General features: G+C 31.4%; 4 protein-coding genes and 1 long non-coding RNA gene across 6 annotated transcripts; 2 read left to right on the plus strand and 3 right to left on the minus strand.

The window, feature by feature from the left end:
* Positions 1–1120: 1120 nt before the first annotated feature.
* Positions 1121–3985, plus strand: LOC111424541 (uncharacterized). The gene is made up of 3 exons (XR_002707617.2): positions 1121–1498; positions 1587–3316; positions 3370–3985. It is a non-coding gene; the product is annotated as an uncharacterized lncRNA (long non-coding RNA).
* Positions 3986–3990: 5 nt separating this feature from the next.
* Positions 3991–9265, minus strand: LOC111424540 (Mau2 sister chromatid cohesion factor). Its single transcript, XM_023058117.2, has 9 exons — positions 9017–9265; positions 8785–8964; positions 8609–8731; positions 8407–8535; positions 8254–8350; positions 8039–8194; positions 4879–5126; positions 4624–4829; positions 3991–4552 (listed from the first exon to the last, which is right to left on the minus strand). The coding sequence occupies exons 1-9, from the start codon at positions 9239–9241 to the stop codon at positions 4105–4107; spliced, it is 1812 nt and encodes a 603-aa protein (XP_022913885.1). The 5' UTR covers positions 9242–9265; the 3' UTR covers positions 3991–4104.
* A 229-nt stretch (positions 9266–9494) lies between these two features.
* On the minus strand, positions 9495–19114 carry LOC111424518 (ATP-dependent chromatin assembly factor large subunit). Of its 2 annotated transcripts, XM_023058072.2 has the most exons (10): positions 18742–19114; positions 15555–16455; positions 15222–15498; positions 14519–15143; positions 12969–14459; positions 12727–12917; positions 10526–10645; positions 10149–10312; positions 9931–10094; positions 9495–9872 (listed from the first exon to the last, which is right to left on the minus strand). In XM_023058072.2, the coding sequence occupies exons 1-10, from the start codon at positions 18852–18854 to the stop codon at positions 9737–9739; spliced, it is 4182 nt and encodes a 1393-aa protein (XP_022913840.2). In that variant the 5' UTR covers positions 18855–19114; the 3' UTR covers positions 9495–9736. The 2 variants fall into 2 exon arrangements, with proteins under 2 accessions (XP_022913840.2, XP_022913842.2); XM_023058074.2 differs by lacking the exon at positions 10526–10645.
* A 51-nt stretch (positions 19115–19165) lies between these two features.
* On the minus strand, positions 19166–24951 carry LOC111424520 (CCR4-NOT transcription complex subunit 11). The gene is made up of 8 exons (XM_023058075.2): positions 24786–24951; positions 24640–24731; positions 24445–24590; positions 24268–24393; positions 24047–24216; positions 23635–23977; positions 20295–20600; positions 19166–20246 (listed from the first exon to the last, which is right to left on the minus strand). The coding sequence occupies exons 1-8, from the start codon at positions 24821–24823 to the stop codon at positions 20100–20102; spliced, it is 1368 nt and encodes a 455-aa protein (XP_022913843.2). The 5' UTR covers positions 24824–24951; the 3' UTR covers positions 19166–20099.
* Positions 19479–20089, plus strand: LOC111424523 (ATP synthase subunit s, mitochondrial). The gene has a single exon (XM_023058080.2). The coding sequence runs from the start codon at positions 19479–19481 to the stop codon at positions 20061–20063; it is 585 nt and encodes a 194-aa protein (XP_022913848.1). The 3' UTR covers positions 20064–20089.
* Positions 24952–24968: the final 17 nt, after the last annotated feature.

Below are 24968 nucleotides of genomic sequence, written 5' to 3' on the forward strand. Positions count from 1 at the left end.
TTTTGGCAACATTATGTAGAATAAAAATAAACTTAACAATGTTAATGATGTGATAGAGAATTTCTATTTATTCTTTCATTAATTTTCCTTTATTAATAAAGGAATTTTATAGAAGATAGGAAAAAAGTGTTAAATTAATGAAAGAATAAATTTAACATTGAACATAAAAAACGTCAATTAGTAATGTAGAATAAACTTCTTTGGTATATTGAACTATTTTTTTTTGTCAGTTGCTTTTTAACTCATAAATAAATAAAATATCTTATTTATCTAGTAGTTTTATATTTATTATTTAAAGAAAATGAGGGTAGTTTACCTCGTGGAACATCGATAGATAGATTTTTAAAAAACAATACCACAGTTACGATGGCAGTTTTCACCTTCGAGGTATAAACAAAAAACTACCCCTAATTTGTAACCCTTATAACCATTTTCAAAAATTTTTACTTCAAATATAAAACAAACACAGTACCAAATTTCGCCGTAATCAACAAGTAATGCCCGGGATAGAATTAATTTTTAAGGGGGTGGTTAACCCCAACCACCCCTAAATGGTGTATTATGCCTTATTTTACATTAAACATTTTATTGTGCGACTAATTTACGGTTTTGTTAAAGTATTTTCAAAATACCTGACAATTTTATCACATCATTCTTACGAAAAGTGGTTACATGTTAACCCCCGTAACTTCGCTGGGGATGATCTAGAGCGAATGGGAAAAAACCCTTAACTAATATTTTTGAACGTGCTGGAAGTATACTTAATGCCGCCAAAATCGATAGGGTGGTTTTTAAATAATTCCAAAAAAATAGGGGTAGTTCGCCCTTCTTAACCCTCTGGTATATGTGTGATACATCAAAAGAAAGCTCTTTTAAAATGAATATCAGTTACAATTTACCAAATTTTGATAGCACTTTTCATTTTTAAAATATAAGTGAAAACGTACTTTTTCTCCAAACTTTCAACCCCTATAACTCGCCCCAGGGGCTTTTACCGCACGTATAAAAAAATGTACGAACCTTATTTTGGCCCATTCTATGACTGTACCAAATTGCATCGAAATCGGTGAGACACAGTTGTGACACTTCCCTTGTAAGAATAAAATCAACGTCGCTGATTGTCGGGGAATTACCCGACAATCGGACAGTCCTAGTCGCCATCGACCTGGCGCGCCAGCCCGATCGAGTACACATGGAGCGGTGTTGCCGCATTAGGCGTGTTCACGAGCGAATCCCGTTTCGAATTTTTCGCCAGCTAGGTAGGCCTCTTAAGATCAACAGTCTTTTGAGTTCAGAATCAAGGGATTCCCCTAACAAAGACCAACTAACTGGTATAAATAACTGGCACTGCTTTCGATTTAACATATGTGAATTGAAAGAAATCGAGTCAAGATGGATAAACCAACTCGTGATAATCGTGCCCGACAACTTAATCAAAATAACGATGCTTATTGGCAATCGAGAGGTTATTCTGAAAAACCATCTGATCAGAGTACAAGTAAGTTTTTTACAGTAATTTAAATAAAATAAGTATTTATTTAAAATGTATATAGATATATTTTTGATCTTATTCTTTGTTCTTGTAGATTCTGGAAATTCTAATACCAATAGAACTCAAACTGACTCATCGAATTCCAATCAGAAGAAATGATTAAACCATACCATAGCGTTTTTAATAATTTGAAGTAATCATCACCATTAAGTTTTTTAAAATTTTGTTTGTTTGAAATCACTTATCTTATCTTCTATTTTGTGTCGAAATAAAAACTTTTTAATAATACAATAATTGTCTTGCCTTTTTATTAAACTTCATCGTCATTTTACATTTTAATGTATTGTAACAATTAATCACATTTTATCAATATCGTAATATCGCCCACTGCACTCAGTTTTTTGTATGTGTGTGTTAATACGAAGTTAATTCAGAAATTATAATAGGCGTGGTTTCTAATTTTTATTTAATATGTATGCAAATTTTTAATTTCTGTTACATTTAGGTTTATCAGTTTTTTGAACCGTCCTTGATTTATACATCGTTTATCTATGAACACGGAATAGAGCAACTTGGGGGATTCTATGAACGCTAATATTTATATTTAAATATACTAATGTACTACTATTAAATAGATAATAATAATAGTATGACATAAAAATATCTTGTCCGTTATATCCGAAATCCATTATAACGAGGTCTAACGGAGAAAATATGTAAACTTTGAACATATAAATAAGAAAATAGTTTGATTTAAACGTTTTATTAGCAATTATCACTATGATCTAAAAATCTGCATTTTTCAAATATGGCAGATGTTCAAACTTAATTGACGTTTTAATTTAACTCTATTAGAAAATAGTTTTAATGAATCAGTGAAAATGAAGTTGTGTTCAATCACGATATCTAAAGCCATTATCAATATATTTCCGACACATTGGCGATAGTTGCTAAAAAATTAAATTAATTAGTAATGTTATGAAAAATATCTCCTAAACCAGTATCTCTTTTTCCTATACTATAATGTTACGTGATAAAAAACTAAACAATAAACTACACTGTTTAACAAATTAAAAATCGTTTTGGCCAAGGTTTTTTTATGAAGTAAAAACTGTTTTTTATATTGGGCAAAGTAATCGATATTCTGTTCTGCCACACTCTAAGTGACTGGTTTTTACTCATTGAATTTAAGTTTATAGTTTTTAAATCTTCTTGTACTGAAAGATTGAATTCCAACCAGTAGATAAAGTACAGATTTTTGTTATAAAATACAAATGTACACATATTTTTTAAATTTGTTCAATATTCACCAGACTTATCGTATGCGCCTAAAAGAAACGTTTTGTTTTAGATTTCTTTCATCAATTTTGTTTGCGAGACTTTATTGTGACAATGTATGTGTGTCGTTCATTCATTTGATTAAACGTTAAAGTAAAGAGCGTTGTTTTTGTTTATTTTTAATCAAAGTAAGTATTTATGAATACTGTATCTTCAAACAGTTTGTAGTGAACTCCAAAGATTAACATATTGCGTTATAGCCATAAATATTTAAGAGGAAGATGTGTTCCAAAAGGCTCCATATTTTACGTGTGTTTAACGTTTAAGCAAAATTTAAGCGATTATTTTAAAGAAAATTGTCCACCAAGACTTAAGATTGTATTCGTTGATATGAATAATAATTAAGTATTGTTATCTAGTCCATTTCAACGACTTTATCATTATTCACCTTAAAGATAAAACAATCTTCAAATATTATAAGTCCACGTCAACCTCGTCAAATGTTGCTTTTCTATTTTTTATTTTAATCCTAAAATTCTTCGAAAGGTAATTAATTTTATATTATCACGCCCACATCAATTTATTTCTTTATTTTTTAGATTATTAATGGCTTAAAATGAGTAATTTATTTTTTGATTCAACAAAGCGGATATTTACGTTTCGAAATTTATTTATCGCCATCTTAGTAATAACAGCCATTGTTCGACTTCAAAGCATTGAAAAAGACGCCGGTTTTACTGCTGATTTAGTAATACTTCTTTGGATAGCGTTTACAATAATAGTGTTGATTGTACGGTTTATAAAACCATATATTTTAAGATTAATTTTATCTGGTGCTTTGTTAGCGTTTTTATACGGTCGTGAACCATTTCAGTGGAGTACCTTAACAATCGTCGGATTATTGTTAGTTTACTAAAAGATAAAAGTTAATGAAATTCAAAACCATGGGATTGTTTTCGTTAAAAAATATTTTTTTTATTATATTAGTAGGGATATGTATAACACATTTACGAAACGTCGAGAAAACTGGAGCTGTTCTCAACGATTTTATGTTACTAATGTTTACGATGTTTACTACTTTAGTAATATTAGTAAGATCGATAAAATCGTTTAAAATCCGTTTCGTTATTACAATATTTCTATTATTTGTTTTGATTAATAGAAAAGCGTGTGATTGGGGAACTTTGATTTTAATAAGTGTAATTTACCTTATTTAAAAATTTAAAAAAAAAACTTGTTTTATTAAATCTGGTTAAAATATACAATAAATAAACTCGTAAAGTCATATTAAAGAATAATATAAAATCTTATTTATTTACCTAAACATAAATAAATTAACCCAATGGTGTAGCACCACCTGTCCCAGCTGTACCAGCTGTACCAGCTGAAGAAGTACTTGGTGATGATGAACTGGGTTGTGTAATACTGGGAGGAACTGGTCCTTGAGTCCAATGAATTAAATTATGAGCAGGAAGCTTCGAAGCTTGATAATGTTCTTTCAACAGCATTTGAGAAAAATGCACGTGTTGTTGATAAGCTTCACCCTCTCTGTGTGGATCACCACAAATTTGGTAAAGATCTTTTAATATTGCCGAAGCCCATAATTGAACATGAATATCCGGTATTTTGCTTGCTAATTGCATGGCCGGTGAAACCATATTCATACTTTCACGATGATTTCGTAATGAAAGAAATACATGTCCCAATAACACTAAACAGCAGGATGTTAATCGATTCATATCTTCTGCATTTGCCATTTTTAAAGTTTCTCTTAAAAATCTTCTAGAAATTATATAAATACAAACTCTATATGTTGTAATACACAAACTCTATATGTTGTGAAAAAAACTTACTTTGCGTCATTAAATCTCATTTCAAAAAATGCTTGGAGCCCTTGAACATAATAAGCAGCTGCTCGTAAACTTTGCGAAATTGATGGTAAATTATCCGGAAGAATCCGATCTAATATATTATTTAATTCCGATTCGCGTTTATTTCTTAAAAAAATGATGGCTAAGTTAAGATTTCCAAATGTGAATAAATCTCGACTTTGGGCGGTCTAAAAATGAAGATACATAAAAAAGTTGATGTAATTTTAATAAACCTACAGATAAGACGATGTTAAATTGAGCTTCAGCGGCTTCAAAACAGTTCATATTCATCGAATATAACCCGAGAAGTGCGTGTAGTTGAGTACTATGCGTGTCAAGTAATTTTGGATTATCTTTGCAAATCGTGGCGCACGTTGAAATTTCTTGGATTGCCATCGTTTTATTACCCATAACTAAACGGCACATAATCATATGTTCAAGTAGGTTTATGTGAAATACTGATAAAATCGATTTATTATCACTAACTAAAAAAAGAAAATAATTAGATCTTAGAAGTTTGAAATGTTTAAAATACATTACTGTTGAAATGGCATTAATGTTATAGGAGTTATGTAAAACAGAAGTTAATGTATGTTAAAGAAGAAGAAGGAAATTTAATAAAAGATGTATGTAAGAAGACCTCTTCAAAAAGTCTTAAAGAAAACAAAAATCTTGAATTTTAACGAAAAAAACAAGCTGAAACCATGTGAATGGTGTATCGCTGGAAAACATGAGCAAACAAAATTTCCTTCATCTACATTTTCATCTACTATATTCCAAATAAAAGAAACGTAATATTCAGTAGAAACGTAAAATTAAAAAAAAAAACGTACAATTTTTTGTAAAAACATTCCCAAATCATTAGTGAAAATATAAATCAAGAAAAAATAGAAAATACACCATTAAATCCAGTATTAAACCCAGAAGATCCAATAAACTTAAATCAAAATGAAAAGTGTGAAAAAGAAACTACAGAAAAAGAAATTGAATTGAAAATAAGAAGAGGTAGACCTACATTAGAAAAAAACTAGTAAAAAAGGTAGACCAAGAAAAATGTACAAATTGAAGATAGCAAATGAACCAGATGAAATAATAAATATTAAAAACCAAAATAACATAAATGTATTAAAAACAACGACCACTACGTACGACGATACAAATTTGGAAACAAATATTGAAGAAATTTCTTTAAAGGAAGCTGTAAAAGAATGGAAAAAAGCAATAAGAAATGAAATAACAGCCCTGATTAAGAACAAGACGTGGAAATTGCTTAAAAATCCAAGAAATAAAAACATATAAGAAAAAATTTGGAAGATAACATTATCAATTTAAAATATAGTCAAACAAGAAATGATAACAATGCCGTTACCAAAACCAAAGTTAGAAAAGTTTATAACTATGATTGGCCTTGAGGGGGAGTGTTGAAATCTTACATTTATACAGGATGTTTCTAAATTGATACGAAAGATTACAAGGAGTGATTTTTCTGCAAAAATTAAGGGTGTCTTTCATATAACTTTTGTTCAACACCTCTTCTCCTCCAAGCTATCTGCAACTTTCTTATCTCTTGACACTTTACAACTAACAAATTGTTAGTTTGATCACAAAAAATAAAATAATGCTGAGATCAATTTGATATAACTTCATTTCTTTGACTAGTAATAAACAATCTCTGAATTAATTCACTTGAGCTTGTGTATTATTTTATTTTTTTGTGATTTTAAGAGAAAATGTTAAGAGACAAATAACTTGCGTATTGAATGCCTCTTTTTAAATAGCAAAATGTAGACGCATTAAAAAGTTCTGATGCAAAGTATTATAGGGGTTGAGTTGGGACCCCCTTAATGTTTGCTGAAAAATCACTCAAGAGAGAATTTATTGATTATTAGTTGTACCGCGTTATACATCACTTGACTAAGCGACATTTTATCGTTTTTAGAGATTTTCATGCTGTCTGGTAGGTAAACTTATCTTAGAAAAAATCCAGAATACCGAAATACCTAAAATACCATTTGTTTTAAAGGATACAGCTAAGCGCCTATCACGTTATGCGATTTCAAGTCCTATTTGCATCATACGTCTAAGAACCGACTTAGATACAACACTTAGATACACCAAGAAATTCTACAATAGAAAAAATAGATGAACCTACAATTCGGGTTTAGTCGTGAAAAAAACTTTCAGTTGTCAATATTAACTTTAATTTTATTATTATATTCGTAATCTTCATAAAATAACCTTTAAAGTGAGTCCAAACTTGAAACCAAAAAGTTCGAACTTTCAACTTTTAATTTTGACACATTTGTCAACTTCATAAAAAATCCTTTAAAATGAGTCCAAACTCGACATATTTAACTTTAATATTAATGGAGATACAATCACTTCCGGTTTGAAACGTCAACGTCAATTTTGACATATTTGTCATCTTCATTAAAAAACCTTTAAAATGAGTCCAAAGATGACTTATCTCAAAAAACAAAAAAGTTACAATAAAAAACATTAAACCCGAAGTTAGCAACAATGAAGATAGCAATTTAATTTTTAAATATTAATACCAACCTTAATTTTTAATTTTTTTTTTAATTATATTTTTGTTTTTGTGACATTTTATAAAAATTAAGAATATGTCAAAATGACATTGACATTTCAAATCGGTAGTTACTTATATCTCGAGTAATATTGGAATTAAATGTATCATGTTTGGACTCATTTTAAAGGATTTTTCACGACGATTACAATATGTCAAAATTGACGTTGACATTCTTAACCGAAAGTTGACCACAATTTCATTAATATTGAAGATAAATATGTCGTGTTTGTATTCATTTTAAAGGATTTTTAATGAAGATTACAAATATGTCAAAATTGAGGTTGACATTTTAAACCTAAAGTTAGTTATCGTATAATAGAAGTTTTATAACTGAAGTTAATCTAGTGTTAGTCACTTTTCCGATCTTTTTTAACAAAACAAAAAGGAATATTAAGAAACTTGTTTGTAAAATGAATAGGATCCCTTCTTAACCTATTTGTAGAGTCTCTGAAGATGGCCAAGGGCCGAAACTAGTTAGACTTAAATAATATATAAAATAGAAACCAGTCTAAAAGTATAAAATCAAACTCTAGATAATTTTCTTCCAAAATTTTTACACGAAACATCATTTTGACCCTAGTATTTGTGAATAAATTTATTCCACGACTTACAGAAACACCTGTATAATCGTGAAACGACTAACCAGGCGGATTCTGTGCTTGTGATGGCTATCATGAATGTTCTGTGATAAAAATAGACAGGCACCAAACAATTTTCAATAGTTTCAGCCTATCTACTCTGAGAAGTCTTATATTTTTAGAGAGATGAAAACGAAAATCCCGTTTTTCTCAAGATTTTAATAATTACCTTTTAATTTTTCTAAATGAGCCATAGCTTTGTCAGAAAATTTTTGTGCTTTATCCATGTAACCAGATTGCATACTATGCATTACCATTACAATCATACCAAGCAACCAAAGATGATCTTTTGGTAACCAAAGAAACATTTCATTGTTTGTTAAATCTAAAGGAATAAATAATGTTAGAATCAAAGATCTACAAGTTTTTGTTGATTTATTATACCATCTTCAATTGTTAAAAGTGTTTGCAGACTTGTTTGTAGAGTTTTTAAGTACGGTTTAACACCTCTTGTTTGTCCAAATGCCAAAGAATGGCAGACCTAAAAAAGTTGCGATTAAATTTCTGAAAACACAGTTATTTTTTGTATATACTTACTTGTAGTATTAAATGAAAAATTTTTAAATATTCTTTTTGAGTTGGTCCTCCGGTCCAAGTTTCAATTAAATGGTTAGCTTGAGTTAAGATAGATTGAACATCTTGATATTTTTTATCAATAATTAATAACTAAAATATTTCTCATTTACTTTTGAAGGTAACACATATTTAATTTGTTTTAATTAATTAGGTAGGTACTTACCATTCCTTTGCTCAATAAAAATAAAACTCTTGTATAATAAGCATTGGAAATATGAGCATAATCAACACCAACTCCCAACAAACTACTTGCTAATTGATAATCTTTTTCTGTAGCATGGATTTGCTACAAAAAGATAAACATAATAAGTTCATCAAAGCCAAAAAAATTCATCTTACAGCTAATTGAAAAATCAATCTACAATGCCAATAAACATTATGTTGTGATAACTCAATCGCTTTTCTTAATATTGGTTTAGACAGTGCAGACTGACTTTGTTGTTCGTATAAATCAGCGAGAACACTAGCGGCTTCGAATTTAACATCATCGAATGAGTTTATCATCTGCGACAGCATCCACTAAAACAAGATGTTATTTTAAACGTGATTTTAACGTTCTATTTGAACTTACAGCTTGTTCTAAATGAGTTTTAGCTAAATCTGTATTTTTTGTATGAGTAAGTAGGATATTTCCTAATTGTAAATGTGTCCGAGCCTCTACTCGTGGTGGAGGTTTAAAATTAAATACCGCCTGTAAACACTGGATACATAATTTTATCATAGGAGGGTTGGAAGTCCTAAAATGCTCTGCTAATCCTAGAAGAGATAAATACCAAGCATCCTGAGAGGACGCCATTTTTGTTGTTTACAAAATTGAACTTGAAATCTTATCGTTGGTAGCACTGTTTTTTTTCAAGGTTATGATCTAATTCAAAATAAAATTTTATTATTTATTATAAACAATTTAGAGAAATGATGATCAAAAAGGATAAATTGGCGAAGTTTCTTTTAAAAATCGCATTAATTAACGTTTAACTTATTGTATTTGAAATAACTTTTAGGTTAGATTAGTCAGGAATGTAAGTTAGGTTAAGTTGTTATAAAAACTATTCAATTTGTGTAAACTATATTTGTATGAAAAAATATAAACGCACTACCATTCGGTATTCAACATATAAATAAAATTAATGTACGTATATGAAAGAATACGAGAAATTTACTAACAATACGCAATAAATAAAATGTATGTACAGAGCGGAGATAGTGATAAAAAGAAAATGATTACAAAAACGATTCCCATGTACATGATGTGCAAAAAGAATGTGCGATCCGCGTACGACTGATAATAATACTATTTTATGCGTCTTTTTTTGGATTTTTGTTGCAATTCATCCTCGTCGTCGTCATCATCTTGCATTTGTTCTGGAAGTTTGAGTCCTAAGTCTTTAGATTTTTTACGGAAAACTTTTAAAAGGCGTACCCCACATCTGTTCCACAATAAATAAATTTTAAATATAAATAAAAAGTAATTTATTATTTACATACTTGTATACTTCAGCGTCGGTATTGTTATAAGTATTACAATTTTCAAAAACCAATACTGAATCATTCATAAATTCTTCATCACACGTATAATTTCCCATGTTTAGCTTATACTTTATTGTCCCAAAATCCATTGGATTTGATATTATATCATAATAATCAGGTACCTAAAAATTACACGTCATTGAAAAAAAGAAACCGGTAAACAAGTTTAGATTGACCTCATTCTTTTGTACAGGCCTCACAAACGCCCAAGCATCTTTATGTTTTATTATTTCTGCTAATAGATCTTGTAACGCAACATTATGTAAAGGTAAATCTTCAGCCTCTTTTCTGGTCGTCAATCGCATCGTTAAAGACACCTCTTCATCATCACTCTCTGAATCTAAAAATAACAATAAAATGTAAAAATATTATTATTATAAAACGTCATAGACTACATGCGGGAAGAAAAAATAAAAATACATTATTTCATGTTGAGTTATGTAGTATTTTCGATAAAATGATAGTTTTAATGTATGGTTTAGAGTTGTTTGAGAAAAAGAAAACTAAAAACATGATGACTGGTAAGCGATTTAATAAAGCTTAAACGACCCACCATCGCTCGTTATCCTACATAACGATTTGATAAACCCGTGGATTTTGAGGCGGGCCCTCGTCGCGCAGCGACGTTGATTTGCTCGAGAACCCGACCGTTGTATCGGCCTCAGTGACATAACTGCGGCACAGATAATACAGAGAAATGTTATAAAAGCAGTTATTTATAACCAGAATTTTTTTGAGAGCTATTATCAAGTGATCAAAACAACATAAGTACAGCGTGTCAGCTAAAGATGTTCCGTAATTTAAATATAAATTGTTATTATAAACGCATTATGTATTTCTGATTATAGTTAGATCATCCAAATATTTTATCTTCATGATCCATTATGTCAACGAATGCTTTTTGATATAGTATTTTAATCGACTTCGATCGATTGAATTCCTCATTACAATTTTACTACCGTTCTAAGTTGAAAGAACATATCTGCGTTTTAGCACAAAATGAGTTGTTAGTGAATGGTTGTCCACCTTTTATTTTAAAAGGCTAAGGGTGTAGCTGTAGTATAAATATGCTTAAGAATATTTTATGTATCTACATTTTTACATGTTTTACTAACTTGGCCAAAAACTCGAATATTTGAAATTTGAAACATAATCATCCCTATACACAAGAAAGAGGATTCAACATGGTGTGAAAACTACAAGACAATATGCCTCATTAATGTCATTGCAAAGCTATACTTTAGAATCCTGGAAAGGCGCATAAGAACTTGCATTGAAAAAGATCAGAATGAGGACCAGGCGGGTTTCGGACCAGGACGACAAACACAAGATCTCATTTTCTCCCTGCGCTGTATAACTGGTAAGTGGATCAACAGAGGGAAATCTGCATACTTGGCTTTCTTGGACATGCACTCTCCGTTTGATGAGGAGCCAAGGCAAGAAATCTTGAAAGCACTAGAGAAGGAAGGAACTCCCCCACAAATGATGCAGGCCATCAAGTACATGTTCCAGCGAGTGAAGAACAGAAATTTCGGTGGTCGGTATGCTCAACTTCAGATCGAACATGTGAACAGACTGTGATATATGCAGATGATGTAGTTCTCATCATAGACTTGGAGAGGAAATAGCAACAGGCTGTACTTGAGTGGGCAGAAACTCTAAAAGAAGGAGGCATGATGTTGAACAAGGTGAAGAATCAAAAATGCCTCCAGAGTGTTGCAGGAAAGACACGACGAGACAGAGTATGGAACAACAACAGCTGGATTCAAGAAGAGCTTAATATGCGGCCGGTTGAGAGGATGATTGAGAATAGACAGCTGTTCATTGACAAGACGAATGGGACAAGTGAGGAAACCACAGATGTACATGGAGGCGTGAGCGGAAGGCTCGCCTGCCTATAGGGAGACTGAGAAGAACATGGGGAAAGACAGTGACGCAGCTCAAGGATCTCGTTGGAGAGAGGGATAACTTCAGAAGTTGGACGATTTGGATTAAAACACCACTTTGAAAGTCTACCCTATTTCTATTTTGGCCTTTTATAAAAGGAATAACAAAATCCATTGATTTAAATAGTAGAATACCGATTTCTTTCCAGATCAGGGTAGCTTTATCTTCAGAAAAACTACTGACTGAATCATGTGGTGGGCAACCGACCGCCTGGAGATTCGACATGCTGAGTTGCGTATGGGTAGCGTAACCGTTGTGTCAAATAATAGCATAATACAGGTTATTCTTTATGCATATAACCATAACTACATTTTTGTCAATGTGCATACAACATTTGAAATTTTTGATATTATTGTTAAATGGATTAATGATTACTATTTAGCAAAATTTAGTTCTTATTACAAAGTGTTGCTTTTATGTAAATACTAAAATTCAATTTATCAAAAATACGTCCTCACAGCTTAGGATGGCAGTAAATTATTTAGTAACTGAGGAAAGTTCAATTTAAATTCCTAAATTACCCATTGTAGAAATCTTAGCCTACAGATTATGAATCAACCTGCCAAGCTATAAATACAGCTAATAAGCATATGTATAAAGAAACCCTCTTTTATCAATAAGATAATTTTATAAATAATGCCAAGTAACAAAAGCTCTTTACATGACACCTGTATTTAACCCCATTCTTTTAATTTTCAGATTGTTATGTTAGTGTTAATAAGTGTCAATTTTATTATATACTTACTTTGTATCAATATTTACCTTAAATATTAACTAATTTTTAACACATTTTTTTATAAAACCTACCTATATTTCTGTCTCTATACACATTCCTTTTCTTCCTTGATTTACAATGATGACATGTCCATGGTCCTCGAGGCATATGTCTTAATGGTGGCTCAACACATTCTATATGATAAGTCTTTGGACATTTTTCACATGATAATAATTCCCCTCCAGATCCACATGTTGTACATAAACCTTCATGATTACTAACCCTAAGCATAAATATTTTAAATAAATTTTTTTTTATTAAACGAAGTTTTTACCTTTCTTCATCACTTCCACTATCATGCTCTTTACCATTATCTTCACGATTATTCTCATGTTCTTTAACATTTTCAACATCATTTTCTTCTTCTCCTGCCTCTTCATCTTCAACATCCTCATCCCTGAATACTTTTCTTTTTTTAATCTTTGGTTCAGAGTCGACAGGTTCATATTTTTGTCGTTCTTTTTGACATTTCCAACAATACCACTCCCCTTGCGGAATACTATACAATTTCGGTTTAAGGCAATAAAGGTGATAACCGCCATTGCAATCGTCACACAAAAGCATATTTTCAGAATCGGTTCGTTTTTTACACATTCGACACCATGCTAATAAGGAAGATTTGGACCACGATATACAACTGTCTAATGTACCATAATGTAAAAAAATTTGACTATAACTAGTTGAGGCAAGTAAAGATTTTTCCCAGTTTTCTAAAACTGGTTTTGATACTGGTGTTGCTGATTTTTTAGTTTCAATTGTACCTAACGGTTTTTTTAAGTATCTAGAATCTACAGACAAACCCACTTGTAATAATGCAATAGCTAAACATTCAACGGCTTGCTTCTCTTTTCCCCGCATTGCAACGTCTACGTCGTCTTCCAAATCATCATCTAATTTTGTTGATACTTTTGATAAAGTCCAGCCAGGGTCGTGATATGAATCCCGAATAATTACATGTTCAGGTGAACTCTCTCTACTACTGGTTCTTTCTGGTTCTTCCTTCACTCCGTTCGTTTTCTCATTTTCATTTTGTCTCATTATAGTTCTATCAAAATCGTCGAAATTTTTATTTGATAGACATGTTCTCCAGTGATTTCTATCTTGGACTTTTACATTGCCTAAGTTTCCGGCGTACAGTTTTTCTTCCATGTCCAAAATATTTTCAATTAATGTTTCTTGCATAACAACAATGGGATCTGCGTCTGAAGGATGTCCGAAATTTGAATTTTCTTGTTTCCGTACTCTAAGTTCTCTGCCTTGCACTCCCCCTGTTAATGAATATATGGGCGTCGCTGCAACCTTTGACGTTAATTGATAATATTCTAAAGATTTTCGTAATTCGTTTTCACGATTTCCACGAATATTTAATGTTTGTTCTAGTTCAAGCAAAGCATCCGTGGACGGAACGAATTTAATTGGTTCTTCCATTCGCTGTGGGGTATGAACTGGACATGAAACATTCTCATCGCCAGCACAAACGAAAAGATCGTTGGAAATTTTTGTTTCATCTTGATGCGTAACTCCGTTTATGCCACCATTGGTTTTATGTTGTGGTTTCTTTGGATTATTTTCTTTATCACTTGTATTGACTTCTTCAGAAATTTGATTTAAATAGGAAAGAATCACTTGGTCGGTTGCTTTTATTAATTCTGGAACTTGATGAATTGGTTCAGTTAGGCACTTTCCAGGATTTGATTCTGCTGTATCAATAAATATTCCACTAATTGAATCTAATTTTAAATAACGTCTAAATCCTCTATCATATCTAAAAATTAATAATACATTATAAGATAACTATTATTTTTATTATAATAATAAATCTACCCTAAAAGTGTTACATGGTCCTGTGTAGATTTAATTTTTCCAATTTTCTTCTCATATTCAGCAATATGTTTCTCACTATCTTGTTCAATTTTTTTAATTTTTTGTTTAACTTCTTCAGTCATGTTTTGACCATTTCGCGCACGACTTTTAGCATTGTTAACGTCGGCCAATCGCTTTTTTTCAGCAATATGCATACTTTTTAAATCAACTTTTTGTTGTCGCGAATTATCCAATCTTTCATCGATGATATCTCGTATATCAGAGTACGTTAAGAGTTGATTAATTAAACAGGAAACTATTTTTATTTTATTTTTTACACTAAGTTCAACCACATTACGATATTCAAGTGCTCGAATTATGTGAGGTTCATGCATTCGCATATAAAGACCAGGGTCATCTTCAATTGTGTAACCACCTCGATATTGATAACGCCATCTCGCCCCACTTTCATTTATTCTTGCTCCAGATGAAAGCAAATGGAGCCGAAGGATTTCAGTTACTGTTAATGAATACATTGGAAGTTTTTCTAAACGACATCCTTGATGTTCTCTTGAAAATTTACCAGCTATTGTTGCAAATTTTGTACAGTCAAAAACTGTTGGTGTTTCTGGTATTGTTTTTGTAGCTAAAAATAAATTTATGTATTAATATTTATTAAATAATTGTATTAATTAATGTTTGGATAATAAAAATATTAATTTACATTTTATTTCTTCTAAGGCAATTTTAACGTGAGTAGTTTCCTCTTCTTGTTGTGCAAAGATAGCGTTTAATAACATTTGTACAAGATCAATAAGTGGCCCGGCCACTTCTTTTTCTATTAAAGCACGTTCTATAACGTCAAATGTAAACCCATCTGGAAAAAAGCCTTTGGTGTGTAAAATCTTTGAAAACGAGTTAACAAATTCTAAAATCATAAACATATCCCCCATATATTTATTTGGAACTTTTGATTGTACAGGTGTGAATTCAGGAAGTTTCTACCAAAAAAATACTCATAGTTAATTATTTTTATAATTTTTTTTTCACCACTTACTCTTTGATCTTCTAATTCTAAATCCTCCTTAGGTCTATGCCATTTCTGCAATAACTTTGCTACTTTTAAATGTTCCTCCTTTTTTTTCTGTTTTTCTTCAGCAAGCCTTTGCTTTTTTTGTTCCAATTCTTCTTGTTTCTTTTTCGCTTCATCGAAAGCATTTAATTTAAGTTCTTTCCCTTCCGCGTCTTTTAAAAATTTAGCTAACGTTTCTTGTTTTGATTTTTTACCATTCGGCGCCACCTTCACAATTTTCTTAGAATTTTCAAATTGAGGCAGAGGACCCGCAAAAATTTTATCAAAAGAAATCCTATCCAGTCCAAATTGTTCAACAGCCGAATTCTTTACAATCCAATTCCCCGACTTGGTCACCTCAACATATTGTTTCAAAAATAATTTACATTTGTCCCTGGTAAATGAACCTTTCTTTCTTCGCATTTGCGTAAAATCAGCTATCATTTTCTCAATTACATCATCATCCTCACCATCCACTTGTTCCAAATCATATTTATAAACATGTGGAGGAGGTTGAAATCGGCCATTTTGACTTCCATTTACTTTGGGAAGCTTTTTTAGTTCGTCGTCTGTAGGAAAGATTACTTCTAAAATATGATATTCTCCCCATTTTGCACCTGAGAATGAAGCTTCGACAGTTTCTCCAACGAAATAACGTTCTTTTATATACGAAAACACGTCGTCGGACATATCTGAGAAATTTGTTCGATTCGTTTTATTTGCTAAAAATAAAACTGGTACCCGCATTTCATTGGGAAAGTGTTTTAAACTGTTTCTGGCATCTTCTTCAGATTTTAACGCTTCTTGGTAAGTTAAATTTGATTTTCCTGTTTTACAACATGTCCATACCATTGAATTACAAAGGATTGTACGTTCTGCAAATTCTCTAAAAATAAAAGAAAATAAATTATTTAAAAAAAAGTTTAAGTTCAAGAAACTTATTAAACCCATTCAAACTCTCAGAATCTCAAACCAAGTCCTCTAATATTGACTTTTCTTTGATTTCATGTCACTTAAAAGATCGTTTTTAGTTTATAGTAAAAGGGGGAACATCGCATAAACCACAAGTAATTGTTTTGCTATTTCCCCTCGACGATTTCATACTTTAATTTGCTTATCTGAATGCTTTATAGAGAACATTAGGGCGCTTATCTTTCCAGGAAAAGATTCCCTTACGATTCTCTTTTGTAAATATTTTTCACCCTACCAGCTTTTTTTTTAATTACTTTGCATGGATTCTCTTTGCGGTTCTTCCTCAAAGTGCCGATCAGGTGTGTTTGTCTACCTAGCAACTGTTCTGCCAATGATAGACTAGTGTACCAATTGCCAATGACCACGACTTTTCCACAATCCAACAATGGCTCCAATATAGTGCAAAGCTCGGTCATTACTCTGAGTCGCACTTCTATACAGGGGTGATAAATAATTGATAATTTCTGCCTCATGGTACTTCAGTACTCTCTTCAGTATATCTCTACCTTGGCGCATCATATGCCAAAGAATTAAAATTTTGTCCACACATAAAATATGTCCCTGGCCAGCACTTAATATACAAGAAAAACGTTCTGGCAGCGAACGTGTTAAACTTAAAATCGTGAAACTTTGGTCGGAACGATGTGTACAATGTGACTAAATTTCAGTACAAATGATTCAAATTTATCAATTGTGAAAGGAATAATCATTGGAAAATACTGGTTATATTATTGAGAAACACAAAACGAATTCATAGTGGTCGTGCAGACGGAAATAACATGTCCATTTCTTAAAATTATCCAATAGAATAGGTCCATGCGCCCCTAAAATACCACCTCTTCCACATTGGACAAGCTGAGGATCAAACTTGTCGACTTTGCAACGACGAGTCAGAAATAGCTGAATATATACTGTGCAATGTGTCTTAGACGCCAGAGGCCGTCTAAGATACAACATTTTAGGTAAACCTCTCTTGACACCTACCGACATAAAGGTTCAAGACCTCAGGGCAATACTAACGTTCATCAAGGACCTAGATTTGCCCTAAACTTTTGGAGGGCTAAAGTTACAATAGATCTTATAGGTCGCGGTAACGAGAGGGGCCGCTCCCCTCAGCAATAATAATAATAATCAGAAACTGAAAGTGATAACAGCGACAGTTCTGTTAGTAATGGATGTGATGATGAATTACAAGCGAGGAGAAGAAAACTAGAAGAAACTGCAACCAGAGATTTAATTCTAATATTGTTTTGGGATTGTTACCATGAGGTTGCTAATACAAAAATGAAATAAAAAAAGTTGTATTAAGTAAAAAAAGTTCTATTGGGGTTGAACTTGATTATTATCTGCAGTGTTTAACACTTAAAAAAGATAACTAATCCCAGTGAATGGTGGAATACTAATAGGTTTTTAATACTCTGCTTAGGCCTGATAGTCTTATGTAGTGTGATTGCATGCTCTGTTAGCATTGGTACAATACTTTGTAAAATACAAATTCATGTAGTAAGATTGTTTTGTCATGGAGATACATGTATCTCAATAAACAATTATTATCTAATTCTTAATCTACAATTACAAGAATCTTGAAAAAAGACACCGCTTAGACAAATGAGTAGAGCGCCCTAGAATTACAAAATAACAATCATAAATAAAAATAGTACTTATATATCTCTGAAATCAAACAGGTTTTGAGAATATCAGCTAACCAACATCCTGTATAGCTATAATTTCCAACCCTTTTATATTCTAATAACTAAATAATTTAAAGATTAAAGCTAATCTAATCTATGTTTGTCTCTCAAGTAAAATCCTTGAATCCTTACCTTGGCATTAGAACCTTCACCCAAGTTCAATGAGATCTACTTTAAGATTGTTGACAAATGTTTGAAAAATATAAAATTATAACATAATTAATAAAACGAATTTAAAATACGCATCACCTTTAAATAATATTTAATTATTATATTTTAATACTCTGTCAATTACATGTTTCAAAATGTAACTTGACAGAAGACATAACCTATTGTCAAAATAATATGAAAATCTCTTGAAAATAGAAAGGCAGTAATAGGATTTGGTTCGAGAAACGTTAGGAACTTCGTGAAATCATCGGTTAACAGTTATACAGCGCTTGACATATTCGTCAAAAAGAAGCGTGGTTAATCTACAAAAAATATCTTCAAATTTATAAGGTTCTTACTCATAATCGAGAAAAATCTCGTTGGTGAGCTCGCAATGAAATACTTCATCGGTATTTTTGAGTGATTCCGGTGGTGATTTCTTTTCGAACGGTTTTTTCTTAAGTAGAGGCATCTTTCTTTTGCGGAATATAATATTTGGAGGGAAAAATCTTAGCTGATTAACATCGATACTATTACTGATCGTTATTTGGAACTCACGAAACTGTTTATCGTTCGTACGCGAATTTTTCTCACTACTATATTAATGGAATAATAAATTTACAGTTTAATAAGGTACTGTTATAGAACAAATTTAGTAAAATAACACCGCGAACATAACAACTGTGTCGGCTTCTGGATAAAATTGACAATGGCGCAGGTGCGAAACTGTCTACTGCGCATGTTAAAGAAACAGTTGGCTATTTAAAAAAAATCAGCGGTACCAAACTTTCATATCAAGTATATTTTTCTTCAAATTATATTTTAAAATATACACTAAAACTCTCCCAATCACTATATCAAATCACATCAAAATTATTGACACAACAAAATTAACTAAAATCGTTAATTACTCTACATTATATGGAAGAATATAAATTTTACTTTTACATCATAGATGTCGGGGTATTTCAATATCTAAAAAAACAAAAACAAATAACACTACAAAATTAAAATGTCGAACAGCTGACTTTTTAGGTTAAAAATTCAATGCAATCGTGAACACTCCGTGAACCAAAAAAAAATAACTAAAATAAATATGCTTTTAAAATGCATGCAAACGATTCACCATTTCATTAAAATACCCCAAACACACCAAAACAGTCGTCAATTATGGCATTGGGTCAATTTGACATTTAACAGAGTTGACCAAGAAAGATTGAGTAAATTTGGACCGGATAGAGTTTGTGCGGAATGGATTTTAAGAAACGGTGGGAAGGTTAAATTTGTTGGCGTAAAAGACTACTTATTTGATTATAACTTATTACCACCTGAGGGAACAACACTACAGATAAAAGAAGTAGATGCGTCCTCATCCAGTATTATGGACGTGGGCTTTGATCATTTCGTGGGATGCAAACAAATCTCCAAAATTGTACTACATGATTGTAATTATTTGAAAGATGGTTGCTTGAAGTTATTGAAACCGTTGAATCCAACATTACGTATTTTACAAGTTTCTAAATGTGCGAACATCACTGATAAAGGATTGCTGCATTTAAGTGAATTAACAAATTTATCAAACTTAGTATTATTTGATTTGCAATATGTTAAAAATACTCATGGACTTGTTCACGATTTAAAACTTGCATTGCCAAAATGTAACATCATGTACAAAACATAAAACACCAATTATATATTTTAAACGAATGTGTTTTTATTAGCTTTCCAATTTTGTTTTATTTGTTGGTGACGATAATAGACCTACATCTCCAGATTCCAATTGCTTTAATAAACGAAATAAAGCTGCTGCTTCTCGTATTCTACTAAATTCAATACAGAAAGCTTGTACTTCTATAAAAAGTTCCTAAAAATATCAAATAATAAATAGAATTTCGCTTTTAAGCATACTTACTTGTACATTTATTATTTTATTTCTAATTAATGACTGTAAAAACACACAAACCAATCTAACCAAGCGATTTTGCATATAACGATCTTTAATCGTTTCACATGTCGTTATACAATTTGAAATATATAAGTGTACAAATTCGGTTGGTAAATCAACCGTTGTCGTCAATCTATTAACAACTTCCATCGAATGAAGCGACATTTCCATGTTAACCAAAACGCTAAAATATTCTGTTATTTGTTTACTTTGCATTAATTTTAATAAAACATCTATTGCAATAATAGGATTATTTTCCACCAAATCTGGCAACTAAAAAAAATAAATAATAATAAAAAAATTATTATTTGTATTTGATTTCTTCGAATTATAATAGTTTTGTTCTAATTAGCGTTTCTGACTGATTAGGAATATTTTGGACATTTTGGAAAGATATACTTTGAATAAAATAAATATTGATTCATTTGTAAGTACACCTGATGCCATGTTGATCTCGGCGGACAAGGACAACCTGCAGAGAATGCTCAATTTGAAATAAAAATAGCTACTAAGTACCATATGGGCAGCTAAGTCTAAAGCACTATCCATATCGAAAGAGCCAAGGAGATGCAAACTGGCGATATATAACAAACCGGTGGAGCAGATCATTAGTTCTAAATATCTTGGCGTCAGCATCACAAGTAGCAGAGACCTCCGCGAGGAACTCAAGGCTCAGACAACCAAGGCGAAACAAACACATGACCATACAAAGTAAAATCCGCATATACAAGACCTGCGTAAGATCTGTTATGACTTACGCTGTGTAAACAAAGGTTGGTCTACAATAACAAAAAATAATTCGAACGGCAGAGACGAGGACCCTACGATCCATAACAGGGCCATAAGAGAAGTGAAGACATCAGATATATAGAATCAGAATTCATCATCCCAGTCAAATCTCTAGATTATAGAATATAAGGCAAACTAGGTATCCAAAAGAGGTGCTTTTCATTATCAATATACCTTTGATAAGGAAGTAGAAAAGTTCTTAAAAGACATATAAAACTCAGCTTGGGCCTCAATACCTATTTTAACACCAAAACCTAAATCTAACATATTTCCTAAATTTATTAGAGACAAAATTGCTGAAAAACGGAAAGCGAGAAAGAAATGGCAAATCAATAGAATTTCTAGTGATAAAACCAAATTAAATAAAATAACAGCCGAATTAAGAGCATAAAAAAATAATATTCAAAGTTACTTAAAAGATCTTACTGACGATGCCAGTTATGATTATTCTCTGTGGAAGCCGACAAGAAAGCTTGAAGTTCCAAAAACACATACACAGCCAATTCGAAGTAGTAATGGAAATTGGGCTAATGTAAGAGCAATAAAGAAAAAGTTAATTTGTTTGCTGAACATCTGCAAGAAACTTTTACATTAGACAGTCCAAGCTTTCGACAAAGTCTGGTTAAATGGTTTAAATTACAAACTAGACCAAATACTACCATCAACGTATAGTCAACTATTAAAATCGTATCTTTAGCTAAGTTTCCACATGCACGGATTACTGGCACCAGTACGAAGTCAGTTTAGTCCACATAAATGTTATAATTCTGTACTGGCTCAGTAATAAAAATGGCGTCAAGTGATGTACGTCGCGCTGGCATCAATATAGTAGTCCAAATGTGCTCCTTGGAACTGTACACGTTATTAACCAAAGTAGTTGCTGAGTTAGATCGTGGATTGCACGTAGAAATAACCTAGGTGCGTCTAGTACTCTAATTAGAGAATAATGTCATGAAGATCAGCAAGCATTTTTTAATCATTTAAGAATGACTGAAGATAGTTTCATGTTTTTGTTGAAGCAAGTATCTTCTAAAATACAAAAGCAACATACGCATATGAGAGATGCCATTCTAGCTCACGTAAAACTGCAAGTAACTTTAAGATTTTTGGCTTCTGGAGATTCTTCTACATTCCTGCAATATATCTGTTGTTTGCCAAAAAGCACAATTTCTCAATTTATATGTGAAGTGCTTTATGGTGAAGTACTTTATGGTATTCAATTGTATACGCATTGCGTACACTTCGTATTTTTGCTTTTGCCGAGGTTTTGTCAAAATTAGGAACTGTTTTCTTCGTAAAAGTACGAAGGCTTTCACGGCCGGAGTTAATTGAACTAAAACTAGAACTAACACTAGAAACTTTCGGGTTTTGCCGAAAGGTGTGGTTTCGGGCTTGTCCTGCACGGCAAAACCCGAAAGTTTCTAGTGTTTTCTTCATAATTTAAACTATCCTTCTGACAGCTTCATTTCGTGCTAGTCGGTCCTTATATTGTGGAATTTTCTGATTCCACAAACAAGGATATTGTTCATACGTTTCTGGAAATAGTACTGTTTGTTCTGGTGTCTATTTCTTGGACGGCTTATTAGCGGATTTGTTCATTTTAGTTGGACGAACACGTTAATAGTTACACGTTTTCTTTATAAATACTGTTACTAGCGCCAAAAAGTAGAAGTAGCGTCAACTTTATTGGCGCTATGATTACAGGCACCGATTTATTGGCGCCTGTGGGTTTTTGCTATTTCCACATGTAAATGAACTAGCGCCAGTAATCCGTGCATGTGGAAATTTAGCTTTTCTGATCGATATTTTAGAGTAAAATACGAAAACGCTTATTCAGCACTACATGAAATACAACCTGGCGTTTCTCAAGAAAGTGTGCTTGGCTCAACACTGTACTTACTCTACACATTCGACCTTCCTCAGATACCACAAAGTTTAACAGCTACATTCTCAGATAACAGCGATCTGAGTTGCAGAAAATGAAGTAGTTGCAGCAAATAAGTTACAATTGGTCTTAAATTCAATAGAAAACTGGACCAAACGATGGTTAATAAAATTAAATACAAATAAATCGACATACATAAATTTTACTTATAAGAAAGTAAACTATGTCCCAGTACACATAAATGGCTATGCAGTCCCTTACGCCGACATCGCAAAATATCTTAGTATGACGCTGGATGCCAAACTCAAATGGAAAGCTCACGCCAAAAAAGAACGTAAGGACCTTGATATCAAATGTAGACACCTATATTGGCTTATTGGCAGAAAATCTACCTTATTACTAAGAAACAAGTTGTTAATATACAAGCAAATATTAAAACCACAATCTAAAAACTCTAAAAATATGACAATATTTATCTATATTATGTGTAAAGGAGACAGAACCACTGGGAAAACCTGCAAAACATTATCTTATTTAATTTTGTGTAATGTCAAAAATAAGTAACTAATTAGTATGTATTTACTAAGTGTAAGTTATACAATTGTGCTATGCATAATATTTAAAAAAATATACCTTTGATGGTGTTAATCCTATATGATACACCAATTTCGAATCATTTTGTAATTCTGTTAATAATTGTTGCTGTTGTTGAATGGTTAAAGCTGATTTATATGCTTTATTCATTAATTGCCGAATTTCTTGTCCTGCTATATTAGGTACACACATCGTTGTATCATAGGCAATTGTATGCTCCTTAGGATTCCTTACATTTAACCAAACCATTTCATCTTGGCAATTTAATAATGGTGGAGCTAAAGTAACAAATTCTGGTTTATAAACTCTGTTTAAAGGTGCATTATCGCCTACAGTTAATTTTTGAACGCAATCATCCTTCTTATCTGGTTCAATTTCATAACTAAAACAAAATTAATTTATATTATCTACTTAAAAGAACACATAAATATATATAAAAGAATTTGTTTACTAATTCTCTTCTGCACCGGGGAATAAAAGGATAACAGGCATTCCTGATTTTGAATATTGTGGAAATTCAATTTGTTTTTCAGCTACTGTCAGTTGCATAGCGGATATATCAATATTAAATGAATTGTTTAAATCTAAATGTAAAATTTGTGAGAATGTTTTTTTTAATAACTAAAAAATAATTGATTATAACCAAAAAATGATTTCTTCAACAAATCTTACTGATTCTTTAGCATTATCAGTCATTAGTGTTAAAACAAAGTGTTTCTCTGCGGAATTTAACCTGGGTAATTGTCCAGGATATTCAAGTTTAGGACTACCTATGTTAGTTTGTTGTTCGGGTGGTTGCTAAAAATAACCTATTAATCATAAAACAAATAATTATGTTAATTTAAATACCAGTAAATGAATAAACACATTTGCAAAAGCTGTATTTACTATAGGCTCAGCTTTATATAATTCTCTTATTATTGCAATTGCAGCAAGTCTTTGTTCCGATTCAGATAATATATCTTGCTGAAGCAACATTACTAAACAGCACGCAACTAAAAGAAAAAAATTTTATTAATACAATTTAAACATTTTTTGAATTACCTTTAAAATAGTCCGAATTATCAAATTTCCGTAATACATCACTTATCACGTTTTCAAACGTTTGATTTTTCACCGTGTTTTGGTCTAAAATACTTTTTAAAGAAATTTAAGTCAGTTATAGGCTAAAATATGTATAAAAATAATACCTTAATAGTTGTGAACACTGTTCAATTGATAAAGACATCCTTTTAGAAAATTTTCATATAAACACGTATTGTGCTTAATATAAAACGAAAAATGATATTAAAATTATATTAATTTGATATTAAATTTAGTTTTAGGTTAGGTTTCTAAGTTTTGACATATATTTATTTACAATTATTTTACAC

Source organism: Onthophagus taurus, chromosome 7, assembly GCF_036711975.1.
Source record: "Onthophagus taurus isolate NC chromosome 7, IU_Otau_3.0, whole genome shotgun sequence".
NCBI lineage: Eukaryota > Metazoa > Arthropoda > Insecta > Coleoptera > Scarabaeidae > Onthophagus > Onthophagus taurus.